This window comes from Coregonus lavaretus, assembly GCF_964263955.1.
Source record: "Coregonus lavaretus genome assembly, contig: HAP1_SCAFFOLD_3332, whole genome shotgun sequence".
NCBI lineage: Eukaryota > Metazoa > Chordata > Actinopteri > Salmoniformes > Salmonidae > Coregonus > Coregonus lavaretus.
This window is the reverse complement of record NW_028162796.1, coordinates 40,437-55,328: the sequence shown is the minus strand read 5'-3', so window position 1 is coordinate 55,328 and position 14,892 is coordinate 40,437. Positions and strand designations below refer to the sequence as shown.

Here is a 14,892-nt window from a genome sequence, read left to right as displayed (position 1 = left end):
CCCTCTCTCCTCTCTCCTAGTCTCTCCTCCCCTCTCTCTTTATCGCCTAGTCTAATCCTCCCTCTCGCCTCTCTCCATAGTCTCGTCCTCTCTCTCTCCTTATCTCCTGGTCTCTTCCTCCCTCTCTCCTAGCCTCTCGTTCCCTCTCTCCTCTCTCCTAGCCTCTCGTTCCCTCTCTCCTCTCTCCTAGTCTCTCCTGCCCTCTCTCCTCTCTCCTAGTCTCTCCTGCCCTCTCTCCTCTCTCCTAGTCTCTCCTGGCCTCTCTCCTCTCTCGTGGTCTCTCCTCCCCTCTCTCCTCTCTCCTAGTCTCTCCTCCCCTCTCTCCTTATCTCCTAGTCTCTTCCTCCCTCTCTCCTAGTCTCTTCCTCCATCTCTCCTTATCTCCTAGTCTCTTTCTCCATCTCTCCTAGTCTCTCCTCCCTCTCTCCTCTCTCCTAGTCTCTCCTCCCCTCTCTCTTTATCGCCTAGTCTAATCCTCCCTCTCGCCTCTCTCCATAGTCTCGTCCTCTCTCTCTCCTTATCTCCTGGTCTCTTCCTCCCTCTCTCCTAGTCTCTTCCTCTCTCTCATCTCTCCTAGTCTCTCCTACCCTCTCTCTTCTAGTCTCCTCCCCTCTCTCCTCTCTCCTAGTCTCTCCTCCCCTCTCGCCTCTCTCCTAGCTTCTCCTTCCTTCTCTCCTAGTCTCTCCTACCCTCTCTCTCCTAGACTCTCCTCCTCTCTCATAGTGTCTTCCTCCCTCTCTCCTTATCTCCTAGTCTCTTCCTCCCTCTCTCCTTCTCTCCTAGTCTCGTCCTCTCTCTCCTCTCTCCTCTCTCTTCTCCTCTCTCCTAGTCTCTCCTCTCCTCTCTCCTAGTCTCTCCTCTCCTCTCTCCTAGTCTCTCCTCTCCTCTCTCCTAGTCTCTCCTCCCCTCTCTCCTCTCTTTTAGTCTCTCCTCTCCTCTCTCCTAGCCTCTCCTCCCCTCTCTCCTCTCTCTTAGTCTTTCCTCTCTCCTACTCTCCATAGTTTCTCCTTCCGTCTCCTTATCTCCTAGTCTCTTCCTCTCTCTCTCCTTCTCTCCTAGTCTCTTCCTCCCTCTCTCCTTCTCTCCTTGTCTCTTCCTCCCTCTCTCCTTCTATCCTAGTCTCTCTCTCTCTCCTTCTCTCCTTGTCTCTTCCTTCCTCTCTCCTTCTATCCTAGTCTCTCTCTCTCCTTCTCTCCTAGTCTCTTCCTCGCTCTCACCTTCTCTCTCACTCTCTCCTTCTCTCCTAGTCTCTTCCTCTCTCTCTCCTTCTCTCCTAGTCTCTTCCTCCCTCTCTCCTCTCTCCATAGTCTCTTCCTCCTTCTCTCATAGTCTCTTCCCTCTCTCTCTCTCCTTATCTCCTAGTGTTTCTCCCTCCTTCTCTCCTAGTCTCTTTCTTCCTCTCTCCTTCTCTCCTAGTCTCTTCCTCTCTCTCTCCTTATCTCCTAGTCTCTTTCTCTCCTTCTCTCCTAGTCTCTTCCTCCCTCTGTACTTGTCTCCAAAGCCACAAAGCCCTACGCTAATGCAGAAGCAGGAAATACCGCATTTCACTCCTCAATATTTGTAATCTTTCATTTAGTGGTGTAAATATAACTAGAACTGCCTTAAGCCAGACCAAAATAAGCCTCACAAAGTAACACCAGGGACATTGTGTCAGCATACAGACAGACACAGACAGACACAGACAGACACAGACAGACGCTGACAGACACTGACACACTGTACTGTAATCTTGTATTGGCACAGAATGTGACTGCTGGGGTTTGGTTATGGGAGTGGGAGAGATGGTAGGCCATCTCGGAGACCCAGCCCTCAAACCTCCAGTCCCACCCTAAACCCCACCCTAACCCCTGCCTCTGCCTAGGACGAACACCTACCTCTGGCCTGGTTGGTAACTGAGTCCCAGGCTGTAAGGCCTAAGAGAGACTAGTGGGGTGTGTTGTGGTCTGTGGTCGGGGGGCCTGTTCAGTCTAAAATAACCCAGCGGAGGGGAGGGAGGCCTAGTCTGCACATATTGCCCATTCAACACGTCATGGAGACTGCTTTGTGCTGCGTGACCCTTTCTCCTCTGGACTGGAAGGAGGAAACTATGAAAGCAACTGTCTAGCCACGCAATAACACACACACAAGTATACTGTACGCACACATTCTCCCTACTGTGACTCCACAGACCAAAATTGAATGAAAGTATTTCCTATTTTTGCAACTGATATTTCCGTCTTTAATTGTTCCATCTGCAAACTGTTTCACCCTCTCTTCCTGTCTGCACCACGTGTCTTCTGTCATGTGTTAACATGTTCCTCCTCTCTCCTTGTGCCTCCAGGTGGGCCATACAGTGGCCACGGAGAGATTGTCCACAGAGAGAGTGTTCCCATGCACACCTTCACCCGATATCTCTTCACCTCTCTCCTACCTCACGACGCTGAACTGGCATACAAGATTGCTCTGAGAGCCATGCGGTGAGTCTCTCTCTTTTATCATTAGTTGTGTGTCTGTGTGTGCGCGTGCGTGTGTTATGCAGATGGAGTGGCTCTGTTTCAATGTTGTTGGTAGGGCGAGCTGGATCAGTGAATATTAATGATGTTAATGAGAGTTTAATTAATGTGTGTAATCAGTAGGCTCACACACACCTGGTCTGCAGCGACAGGACAGCTACATGGCTAACACCAATACCTCTCAACCATTCGCTACTCATTCAGCTTCTCTTTGAACAATGCTAACAATGTGGTGACGCTAAATGATGGTCAATGAATGAGAGCTACGTCACGCATCATTGGGCACTGAAATATGCAAGCCGAAAACAGTGGCTTGAGTGTAAGGAAAGTACACCATTTTGTTCCTCAAACTGCGTTTCCTTAGTCAGGCCTCAGCTCCCGCCCTCCCCAACCCTCCTCTCTCCCCACCCAGCCCCTGTGGAAGGAGAGGGTGAGGTAAAATAATGTGGCCACTTCTAGCTACTCCAGGGACCCGAGTGTCTGTCAGTCTGTCTGCTCAGCACATAATTAATGTGTTCAATGTAGCGTGGTGCTGGCGTATTATGATATCAGCGTATACCTTCCCACACCCACGGGACAGGGGCTGCTGGTTAAATAGAGAGCTAGGTAAAAGGACTGGCTTTTATCAACCCATTAGAACACCATCATAGACTCAGACAGCCTCTCCTTATTCACACCGCTGCTTAGCGCTAAGGAAGAGTTATATTCAGCTCAAGGAAGTAGTGTGAATGTACTGTACGCACACCCAGCTGATTTCACTAGTGCAGGGCGGATGGAATATCGCAGGAATTTATGAAGATTCGTATCCAGCAAAACTGTCAAATTACTCTTCCATGTAGCCTCGACTGATAGTCTTTGCAGTGGCTTGGGGAGCTTTTGTATATAAGGAAGAGGTCTTGAGTAGAGGTCTTCCAGCGGATGCTGTGATGGATAGATTGGGGAAGTGAATAGACATTTGTGATGTGTTTACTTTGTCTGAGGGTGAAAACCAGGAGGTAAAGAGTTCAGTAGTCTTACTGATGTTCACCAGAAACCAGGACCAGACTATAATAGAACTGGATATACAGTATCTATCTATCTACAGTGAGGTAAAAAAGTATTTGATCCCCTGCTGATTTTGTACGTTTGCCCACTGCCAAAGACATGATCAGTCTATAATTTTAATGGTAGGTTTATTTGAACAGTGAGAGACAGAATAACAACAACAAGAATCCAGAAAAACGCATGTCAAAAATGTTATAAATTGATTTGCATTTTAATGAGGGAAATAAGTATTTGACCCCTCTGCAAAACATGACCTAGTACTTGGTGGCAAAACCCTTGTTGGCAATCACAGAGGTCATACGTTTCTTGTAGTTGGCCACCAGGTTTGCACACATCTCAGGAAGGATTTTGTCCCACTCCTCTTTGCAGATCTTCTCCAAGTCATTAAGGTTTCGAGGCTGACGTTTGGCAACTCGAACCTTCAGCTCCCTCCACAGATTTTCTATGGGATTAAGGTCTGGAGACTGGCTAGGCCACTCCAGGACCTTAATGTGCTTCTTCTTGAGCCACTCCTTTGTTGCCTTCGCTGTGTGTTTTGGGTCATTGTCATGCTGGAATACCCATCCACGACCCATTTTCAATGCCCTGGCTGAGGGAAGGAGGTTCTCACCCAAGATTTGACGGTACATGGCGCCGTCCATCGTCCCTTTGATGCGGTGAAGTTGTCCTGTCCCCTTAGCAGAAAAACACCCCCAAAGCATAATGTTTCCACCTCCATGTTTGACGGTGGGGATGGTGTTCTTGGGGTCATAGGCAGCATTCCTCCTCCTCCAAACACGGCGAGTTGAGTTGATGCCAAAGAGCTCGATTTTGGTCTCATCTGACCACAACACTTTCACCCAGTTCTCCTCTGAATCATTCAGATGTTCATTGTCAAACTTCAGACGGGCCTGTATATGTGCTTTCTTGAGCAGGTGGACCTTGCGGACGCTGCAGGATTTCAGTCCTTCATGGCGTAATGTGTTACCAATTGTTTTCTTGGTGACTATGGTCCCAGCTGCCTTGAGATCATTGACAAGATCCTCCCGTGTAGTTCTGGGCTGATTCCTCACCGCTCTCATGATCATTGCAACTCCACGAGGTGAGATCTTGCATGGAGCCCCAGGCCGAGGGAGATTGACAGTTATTTTGTGTTTCTTCCATTTGCGAATAATCGCACCAACTGTTGTCACCTTCTCACCAAGCTGCTTGGCGATGGTCTTGTAGCCCATTCCAGCCTTGTGTAGGTCTACAATCTTGTCCCTGACATCCTTGGAGAGCTCTTTGGTCTTGGCCATGGTGGGGAGTTTGGAATCTGTTTGATTGATTGATTGCTTCTGTGGACAGGTGTCTTTTATACAGGTAACAAACTGAGATTAGGAGCACTCCCTTTAAGAGTGTGCTCCTAATATCAGCTCGTTACCTGTATAAAAGACACCTGGGAGGCAGAAATCTTTCTGATTGAGAGGGGGTCAAATACTTATTTCCCTCATTAACATGCAAATCAATTTCTAACATTTTTGACATGCGTTTTTTTTTTTTTTTTTTTGTTATTCTGTCTCACTGTTCAAATAAACCTACCATTAAAATTATAGACTGATCATGTCTTTGTCAGTGGGCAAACGTACAAAATCAGCAGGGGATCAAATACTTTTTTCCCTCACTGTATCTATCTATCTATCTTATCTATCTTATCTAGCATCCCATTCTGCCGTGACAGGGCGCTATAGTGCCACAGGACCAATCTGACACCACAGCTGCCTTCATCAGTGGCTTGGGACTGATGGTGTGTTATGAGTATTGGCTGTAACACGGCATTTAGTGTTTACAGTGTAGTTGATGTGGAAAGATCATAATGTTTATGGTTGGCGTGTAGCCTAGCTTGTGAAGTCACTGTTAATAAATACCTGTAGGCTATGTGAGTTTGAGGAGGAGAGAGAGAGGAGAATATTAGTGCTAGTGTAGCACATGGGGGATGTGTAAAACGTACTCCTCAGCCTGAAGTGTCCCCACTTGCGCTGCCTAATAGCTAGCTTTTCCATGGAGCGGCTGGTAAGACGCTTCAGGAGGGCGGTCACGTGTGCTAGCAAGGCAGAGGTCTCAAGTTTGCGCCAGGTATGGGCCCGAATCTGGAGGAATTGGTACTCTCTAAGCAAGCAGCGTGACGTCATTTACACTAGCAATGGATTTGTTTTTTTAGGTGGAATAGAAGATGCAGCTTCTGTGTCATTGCACTGAACAACAATAGCCCAGGGCCTCCTGAGTGGTGCAGCGGTCTAAGGCACTGCATCGCAGTGCTAGAGGCGTCACTACAGACCCGGGTTCCCAGGCTGTGTCGCAGCCGGCCGCGACCGGGTGACCCATGAGGCGGCGCACAATTGGCCCAGCGTCGTCCGGGTTAGGGGAGGGTTTGGCCGGCCGGGATCTCCTTGTCCATCACGCTCTAGTGACTCCTTGTGGCGGGCCGGTTTCATGCACGCTGACTGCAGTCGCCAGTTGTACGGCGTTTCCTCCAACACATTGGTGCGGCTGGCTTCCGGGTTAAGCGAGCAGTGTGTCAAGAAGCAGTGCGGCTTGGCAGGGTCGTGTTTCAGAGGACGCATGGCTCTCGACCTTCGCCTCTCCCAAGTCCGTACGGGAGTTGCAGCGATGGGACAAGACTGTAACTACCAATTGGATAACACGAAACTGGGGAGAAAACGGGTACAAAAATTAATTAAAAATTGCCCAGACAGTTAGGATTTTCACTCAAACATTGAGTACTTTCCAAGCTTGGCTTATAAAAGCTTCACAATCAATCCCCACCAGTGGTTCTCTGTAAGTCACACAAAGGTAGGAATGTTGACGAGGGTTCCATCTTTAGGGAGAGACTTTTTGCTTCATTCTACCCCAGCAATGGTCCAGAATCCCCCAGTGTGATGGAGGTTTTAGCAGCTCTTTAGATGTGTTTGGAACGAACCCCTTGTTGCTATGGCATCGGCACGTCTCCATTTCACACCAAGTCTCGGTGTTCACACTCAAACAGCTCTCGTCTTGCTTTTTCTCACCTTTATCTAGTCATACTGTTGACCAGGCCTACCCCTTTTACCTTGTCTGGGCCCAACAGACTTCAGTTAATGATCAATTTTAGATACAGATTTTGGAGGTATTCCTCAGGTAGCAATAGTATCTCTGACCCTTTTCTCTGAAATCAAACTGCCATTTAGCATAGCCTTGTAACATTGCTTTTATGTGTATTTTTGTGTGTGTGGTCATGGGCGTCTGCGGATGCATGCTCTGATGTGTGTGAATGTGTGTATAGGTATGTGTTTGATGTGTGTCCAGGCATAGAGGGCTGGAAGGTGAATCCCCTAATTTCCCCATGGACTCAATTAACTTTGTGATTGGTTGAGATCTGCCCAGGTTCTCTTCTCTTTCAAAGCAGCGAGAGAGACCTTTGAAACTGGGCTGGAAGAAGAGGGTTGAATGTGAGATGAGCTGCCCACAGTAGCAGACATGAAGAGAAGAATACTGTATACTTCAGTGTCTGTCTGTCTGCAGATGCGTAAGACCTATAAAGCCTGTTTACACTAGGGCTGGGAGGTACATCGTCTTTTAAGGTATACTGGTATGGATCCACATACCGGTATGGATTTTTACAATACTGTCTATAAAGGTATTTTTATACAGTGCTAAATAAATGAAAAGTTCTACAAATTGGACTACTTAACTGTCAGTTTTGTCCTAGTTTGGTTGAGTATAAAACAACCAGAATGTAGAAAGCCATTAAAACCACTTATAATTAATTTACTGCCATCCTAGGGTAATGCACTACTCATAAAACATATTTAGACTTTTTTTATTATTCAGAAACAGAAAATACCGTCAAAAATGAGAAAAATATCGTGATATGATATTTTGCCCATATCGCCCAGCACTATTATACAGTAGAACGTGTAACAAACCTATGTTCTTCATTACCAGCAATTCAAGTCAAGAAAGCGGTCCTTATGCTACTGTTGCTTCAGTTCTGTAATAAAGGACTTGGTTGTAAGTAAATTGCAGTATGCCAACACCTTTTAATGCACTCCAGGTCCATTGCTGATTACACTGTGCACTTGCGTATGTTTGTGTGTGTGCGTGCTATCATGTGTATGTACATGTGTGCGTGCGTGCGCGTGTGTGTGTGTGCGCACGTGTGTGTGTATGTACGTGCTAGTGTGTGTATGTTTGTGTGTGTGTGTGTGTGTGATGCAAATCAGCCATATGGTTTTTCTGTGCTCCTCAGGTTGCCTGTGTTGGAGTCCACAGCCTCGTCAGGTGACCTGTCGCGACCCCATCACATGGTGTCTGTGGTCCCTAACCGTTACCCTCGCTGGTTCACACTCACCCACATAGAGTCCCAGCAGTGTGAACTGGCCTCCACCATGCTCACCGCAGCCAAAGGTACACACACACACACACACACACACACACACACACACACACACACACACACACACACACACACACACACACTCTCACATTTGGGTCCCTTTCTCATTGTACTGTATGTGTGTTGTCCTGTTGATCCAGGTGATAGTCGTAAGCTGGAGACTGTACTAGAGTCCATCCAGAAGAACATCCACTCCTCATCTCACATCTTTAAACTGGGCCAGGACGCCTTCAAGATCGCTACTCTGATGGACAGCCTGCCAGACATCACACTGCTCAAAGTCTCACTGGAGCTTGGGCTACAGGTACACAGACGGACAGACGGACAGACGGACAGACGGACAGACAGACGGACGGACGGACGGACGGACGGACGGACGGACGGACAGACACACACTCACACACCTCTCTCCCATCCCTAACTGTCTCTCATTCACAGGTGATGAGGATAACCCTGTCTACGTTGAACTGGAGGAGGAGGGAGATGGTACGGTGGTTAGTTACCTGTGCCACCGAAGTAGGTAAGTGTACAATGTTTTCCCTTTCTATGATATACCTCATACAGTGAGCTCCAGAAGTATCGGGACAGTGACACATGTTGGAATGTTTTGGCTCTCTACTCCAGCACTTTGGATTTGAAATGATACAATGACTATGAAGTGCAGACTATAAGCTTTAATTTTACGGTATTTTCATCCATATCGGGTGAACCATTTAGAAATGATGATGAGTGAGAAAGTTAGAGAGGCATAAATATCATACCCCACCAAAAAATGCTAATCTCCCCTGTTATTGTAATAGTGAGAGGTTAGCATGTCTTGGGGGTATGATATTTGTGTGTCTGAAACTTTCTTTCTCATCATTATTCACGATTAATTCAGGATTATCCGTAATCATAGTAGCCTCCACATGAATGTAGAAGTGTTCAGAAACATGTTCGGTTCTTATTTACAATAATATTGACTCCAAAATGACACAATACGTTATTTACCGTTCATTTCTATTGGGCACAAAATAATCTGAAACACAACCAAAACAAACACCAAATGCATCCAACAAATGTGTAGAGTCACAAGGTTGATGTAGTCATTGTGTGCTATGAACATGGAACCAAATACTTAACTTTTTACTACTTGAATACACATAAGTGAAGTTGTCCCAATAGTTTTGGTGCCCTAAAATGGGGGGACTATGTACAAAAAGTGCTGTAATTTCTAAACGGTTCACCCGATATGGATGAAAAACCCCTCAAATGAAAGCTGACAGTCTGCACTTTAACCGTTCTCCTACAATTTCCGCGGCCCCGAGGAAATCGAATTAACATAATTCAAAAATCCCCATCAGAATCCGTCTGTTTAAGCTAGCGATATCTACTTTTTTGCATCTGCGGTGAAAGGTGGCAGAGCTAGAGCGGTGTTTGTCAGACCATGAGACATCCCGAAAATCGGTCTTCTCACAAAAATGTCTGTAGCGTCCGAACGGTTTGGCCTACAAACAAAGATGAGACTCTCGCGAACACGATGGTGTTCTCCGTTTTGCTCTATAACCCCCACAAGCGTCACAGGACTCATCTGAAGTCGGTACAGCCTCTTCTGTAAACTTCTGTCTGTAGCGTCCGAACAGTTTGGTCTACACACTAATATGACTCCTCTGTGGGAAGGTGAGTCTCTCATGAACACGTACATGTTGGTTGTTTTGCTCTACAAGCCCACAAGCCTCACAAGACTCATCTAAAGGTCCCCGGTACCAGTTAAAACAATTAATGGAAGTGTATATGGAGGTAGTTTAGTGCCTAAAATAAGGGGTTAAATGTAAAAATATATATATAATTTTTTTTAATTAAATACATGTTTTCCTGATCTTTCTTATATCTCTCAGATATAGGACAGTCACTTCAGAACAAAATTCCTTTCGATTTTTGGGGGGACTATCTTGTTCCATGTAGTGAATCTGTTATTCAATGCTAATAGCAGTGATGCCAAATTCAATGTTTCATCAAATAAACCCCTTAAGGGGTCTTACATTTCTAAATCAAATAGCTAAATTATCGTTACTATGACCATCTTAAAACAATTCCATATGTTAGCTTAGTAGAACCCCCCCCCCCCCCCCCAAAGTGCTGGTGTACAGAGACAAAACAACATAAAATGTGTCAAGTGGCCCAATACTTTTGGAGCTCACTGTATTTAGTTCATATTTAGTTCAGTACATATTTAGTTCATGATGAGGGCTTCAAAATATATATTGTTATTCAAATTACCCTGCTAATCCCCTGACTTCCCCCTCTTTTGTGTGTGTGTGTGCGTGTGTGTGTCTGTCCCAGGGGTGTATGCGTTGGACAGCATCATGCAGAGTTGGTACACCCTCTTCACCCCGACCGAAGCCACCAGCATCGTGGCCACCACCGTCATGTCCAACACCACCATCGTCCGGCTGCACCTGGACTGTCATCAGCAGGAGAACCTGGCCTCCTCTGCCCGGACCCTGGCCCTGCAGTGTGCCATGAAGGACCCACAGAACTGTGCCCTCTCTGCCCTCACCCTCTGCGAGAAGGACCACATCGCCTTCGAGACAGCCTACCAGATTGTTCTGGACGCGGCCACCACTGGGATGAGCTACACACAGCTGTTCACGATAGCTAGGTACATGGAGCACAGGGGGTACCCTATGAGGGCGTACAAGTTAGCCACGTTAGCCATGGCTCATCTAAACCTCAGCTACAACCAGGATACCCACCCAGCCATCAATGACGTGCTGTGGGCCTGCGCTCTGAGTCACTCGCTGGGAAAGAACGAGCTGGCGGCCGTCATCCCCCTGGTGGTGAAGAGTGTGAAGTGTGCCACGGTGCTGTCTGATATTTTGCGGCGGTGCACACTGACCACGCCGGGGCTGGTGTCAGCGCTGCACAGCCGCAGGAACTCTGGGAAGCTGATGTCGCTGGACAAGGCTCCACTCAGGCAGCTGCTGGATGCCACCATCGGGGCCTACATCAACACCACCCACTCTCGCCTCACGCACATCAGCCCGCGCCACTACAGTGAGTTCATAGAGTTCCTGGGGAAGGCCCGGGAGACGTTCCTCATGGCCCAGGATGGACACATCCAGTTCACACAGTTTATAGACAACCTCAAACAGATCTACAAGGGCAAGAAGAAACTCATGATGCTGGTGAGGGAGAGGTTTGGCTGACCAGGGTCGGCCCATAGGGAGAGATTTGGCTGACCAAGGTCGGCCCCTAGGGGGAGGTTTGGCTGACCAGGGTCGGCCCCTAGGAAGAGGTTTGGCTGACCAGGGTCGGCCCCTAGGGGGAGGTTTGGCTGACCAGGGTCGGCCCCTAGGTAGAGGTTTGGCTGACCAGGGTCGGCCCCTAGGAAGAGGTTTGGCTGACCAGGGTCGGCCCCTAGGGGGATGTTTGGCTGACCAGGGTCGGCCCATAGGGAGAGGTTTGGCTGACCAGGGTCGGCCCCTAGGGAGAGGTTTGACTGACCAGGGTCGGCCCCTAGGGGGAGGTTTGGCTGACCAGGGTCGGCCCCTAGGGAAAGGTTTGGCTGACCAGGGTCGGCCCCTAGTACTTTTATATTAACTTGAGTCTGCCTTTTGAACTTCTTTGAACTTAAACATGGACAAGTGAAGAGTTGGAGGACAAAGCAAAAGAAGAAGGAAAACAATCTTTACAGAGCCACATGGTATTATTGTTCTTGCTGTTGTTATTGTTATCAACATTATTACTATTATGATTATTATTATTACTATGTGTACAGTACTATGTGTGTTTTATTTTCAGAAGAGGAAATATGTCACGTTGTGAATGTTGTGTGTGTATTTCTTTACGTGTGTGCGAGAGAAAAAAGCTGATAACTGAAATAGCTCTTTCTCAAATGTTTATTATTATTAGCATCCCCCCATTTTATATATTGGTTTTATGAGTATATGTTGTCAAGTGGCTTAAGGCCCTTGTGCGAAAGCGCTCGTGTAAAAACACATTGGCAGCCTCAAAGAGACACTATGGCTTTAAAACCACACAGACCTACTGACTATTGGAAGCACTGCACAGCTCGGCTCCATGAGAAAACCACCATTAGCATTTCTGTTGACTCATCACTTGTGTTTTCTCTGAGTCATAGGTATTAGTTAGATTGTAGTTTTAGAATAATGGTCTTAACAGACTGGTGTTGTTTCAGATGCAGTAATCATGACTATCTGTGTTAGATTAAGGACAACAATGCAGGACGACAGTAATGGCACATGGACCATACGATGAGGATATGGAGTATTATCAAAGAGTACCAGCATTTTGATGTATTATGCCAGAAATATCCCACACTGTAAAAACAAATCCTGTTTACAGTAAAGTTTACAGTAATGTACTGTTAAACCAAAGTTTATTCAGAATTTACGGTAACTTTTTTTTTACAGTAACTTACAGGTAACTAACCGGCTGCCAGTAAGTTACCGTAAAAACAACAGGATTTTTATTATTTTTTACAGTGCACAATGTACTTAGAACCAACAAACCTGTAATTGTGGGTTAGCTACTGGTTCAAGTCTTATGATGAACAGTTTCTGGAGACATTGCCTCATACCTTCTCCAGTTTAACCCAGTCTTTACTAAATGTACTGTATTGGTGTTAGTTAAAAAAGTTTTTGGAAATGGAAGAAATACATTAGAAACCAGGTGGATCAGAAGACTAGCCTGGTGACCTGGCTGTTTTTGTTTTCACAAGAATACAGGCTGGGTAACTAATTACAGTACCATAGTTACCAGGGTTCTAGTTGTACAGATGTAGGATCTTAATTTGATCACCCTGTTACAGTAGAACTTTCCTGCAATGCAGGAAATGTTTTACTTGTAGCGTATTTTGAGGTTTAAAGAGGCTTCTGAAGTTTGTAACTTCCACTTTTACACAATTTCAGACTTGATTTTCCCTTACGAAAAATGGATCAACCCCTACAAAAATGCCCATTAATTATAATCTACATAATAATTCAAATGTCCTGTTGCTGCAGGATTATTTTCCTGCTGTAGCAATCTGGCTCAAATTAAGATCCCACATCTGTAAAATAGGTGAGTGTAGCTCCGGAAAGGGCCAGTGTCAATGCTTTCTGTGCGTGTGGAACCATAGGATAATTAGAATTCCATTATAATACAGTTTTAATAGGCCTATTCTATGTGTAGAACCTTCAGCAACTGTCAAAAGACGTTCTCAGGGATTTCTCTAAAACTAACAGGAAAAAGGAAGAAGGAACGAGTACAGGAAAACAAAACGATACGAGCAAGCATTTATTGTACTGTGTATATATACGATAGTATAAGTCTGAATATGGAGGATTCGAAAGTATATGTTAACTAATTTATACAGAGTATTCTATGGAATGTGAAATACTTGAAGCCGCTGTAGCTTGCTCTTTTTCTGTGAGTCTTTTTTTCTTATTTTTTTACCACAGAACACATCAGAAAGACTGACTTGGCCTTGCTAACGGAGGGTTACTGTAGGCTCACAAGGGTAGTGTCAGTACTAAGACATTGGTTCAGATTATTGAACTGCTATCAACAGTTTGATTTGGTATCTATTCAAAGGTATTGGAGTACAGTGAAAATATGCTCTTGTGCTCTCGGGTCACTTTTCACAATGAACAGATTTATGTATTTGACTGATATACAGTATTCCATTGATGCATGTCATATGGTAACCAGAGCATTGATTTTTCATTACATGGCATCATAACATTGATCAGCTGTTGAGAAATGACCAACATCCAGTTGTGTATAACTCTGGTCCTCGAAGGCCACCGGGTCTGCTGGTTCTCTTCCTTACCTGGTAATCCCAGGCTTTAGAGTTATACCTGGCTAACCAGTGGCGTGAAAGCTAGGTCAGTCAGTGATACTAATTGATCTATTAAAACCAGCAGGGCTGTGACCCTTCAGGACAAGAGTTGTGCTCCGCTGCAATGTCTGCTTGCCTCTGAACACGCCACAGACCAGACCAGTGTGTCTCTCTTCCTGTATGAGGTCCGGCTATTGTACTAATAACTTGTCGTGTTTCTTTATTTTTCTGTTTTTTTTAAAGTTCTTTCTCTTTTGTTCTGTAAAGAAGAAACAGCCTTTTCTCTTGCCTTGTCTTAACGCTTTAAAGTAACCAAACAGGAGTTCTAACAACCAAACACGTTCCAAGAAGTGAAAGCCAAGCCACCTTGGTCCCAGCTTTAGTGTCCTTAATTAGTAACTGAATGGCTCTGTAAACTCTCTGTGCTTTTAACGAAGCATTTCCTCATGTGTGTTTGGTGGAAAACTTTGTCCTGTGTCTCTCGTCCTCTAATGAAAGGATTTCCTCAGTTTCTTTCTAGCTATTTGATTTTTTCTGTTCGTGTAGGAAATGGAATCTTCTGTTTTCCCACTTTATTTATTACAATGATCCATGTATACATGCTTATGAAATTAAGATTTGATACACCGATATCAATTTATTTATGTAACTAAAATCACTGTTTTATAATCTTGTTAATGAGTCGATGATTGATTTTTTGTTGTTGTTTTAATTAAAGTAAGTTTTTTTGAAAGGTACATTTTGGGCTTCTTGGTTTTGTATTGGATGGTTACAGTACATCTCATTCTGATACACAAGGTTGCTCGAAAGAATGCGTTGGTCGGCATAGAAACAGACCAGCGAGTGGAGCTCAATCAGGAAAATCACTAAGAATCACTCACTGGATCCAGTTGTTCTGTATGCAGTTTTCAACTCTATCACAATAGCATTCAATGACATCCATAGTTTGTGAATCAAATTTGGAGCAGTCTATGCCACAAACCTGTTTACATGAATGTAACATTGACAATGTTGCCACAGCATCCCCAATTCCCCACAATGTTAAGAGAACATGGTTTATCAGTGTGTGTGTGGGTTTGTTTGGGGGGTTGGGAATAGGTGGTACCTCCAGACTACAGACAGTCCTGACAGCCGTGGGG

The 14,892-nt window shown here is 45.5% G+C and overlaps 1 protein-coding gene across 1 annotated transcript; it reads left to right on the top strand.

Moving 5' to 3' along the window:
* Positions 1–2,320: 2,320 nt before the first annotated feature.
* LOC311118834 (zinc finger SWIM domain-containing protein 6-like) lies at positions 2,321–14,490 on the top strand (the record flags this gene model as incomplete). The annotated part of the gene is made up of 5 exons (XM_084193612.1): positions 2,321–2,456; positions 7,783–7,940; positions 8,070–8,233; positions 8,368–8,449; positions 10,252–14,490. Coding segments are annotated over 5 exons (1,406 nt in total), but the record flags the coding sequence as incomplete, so codon positions are not given.
* Positions 14,491–14,892: the final 402 nt, after the last annotated feature.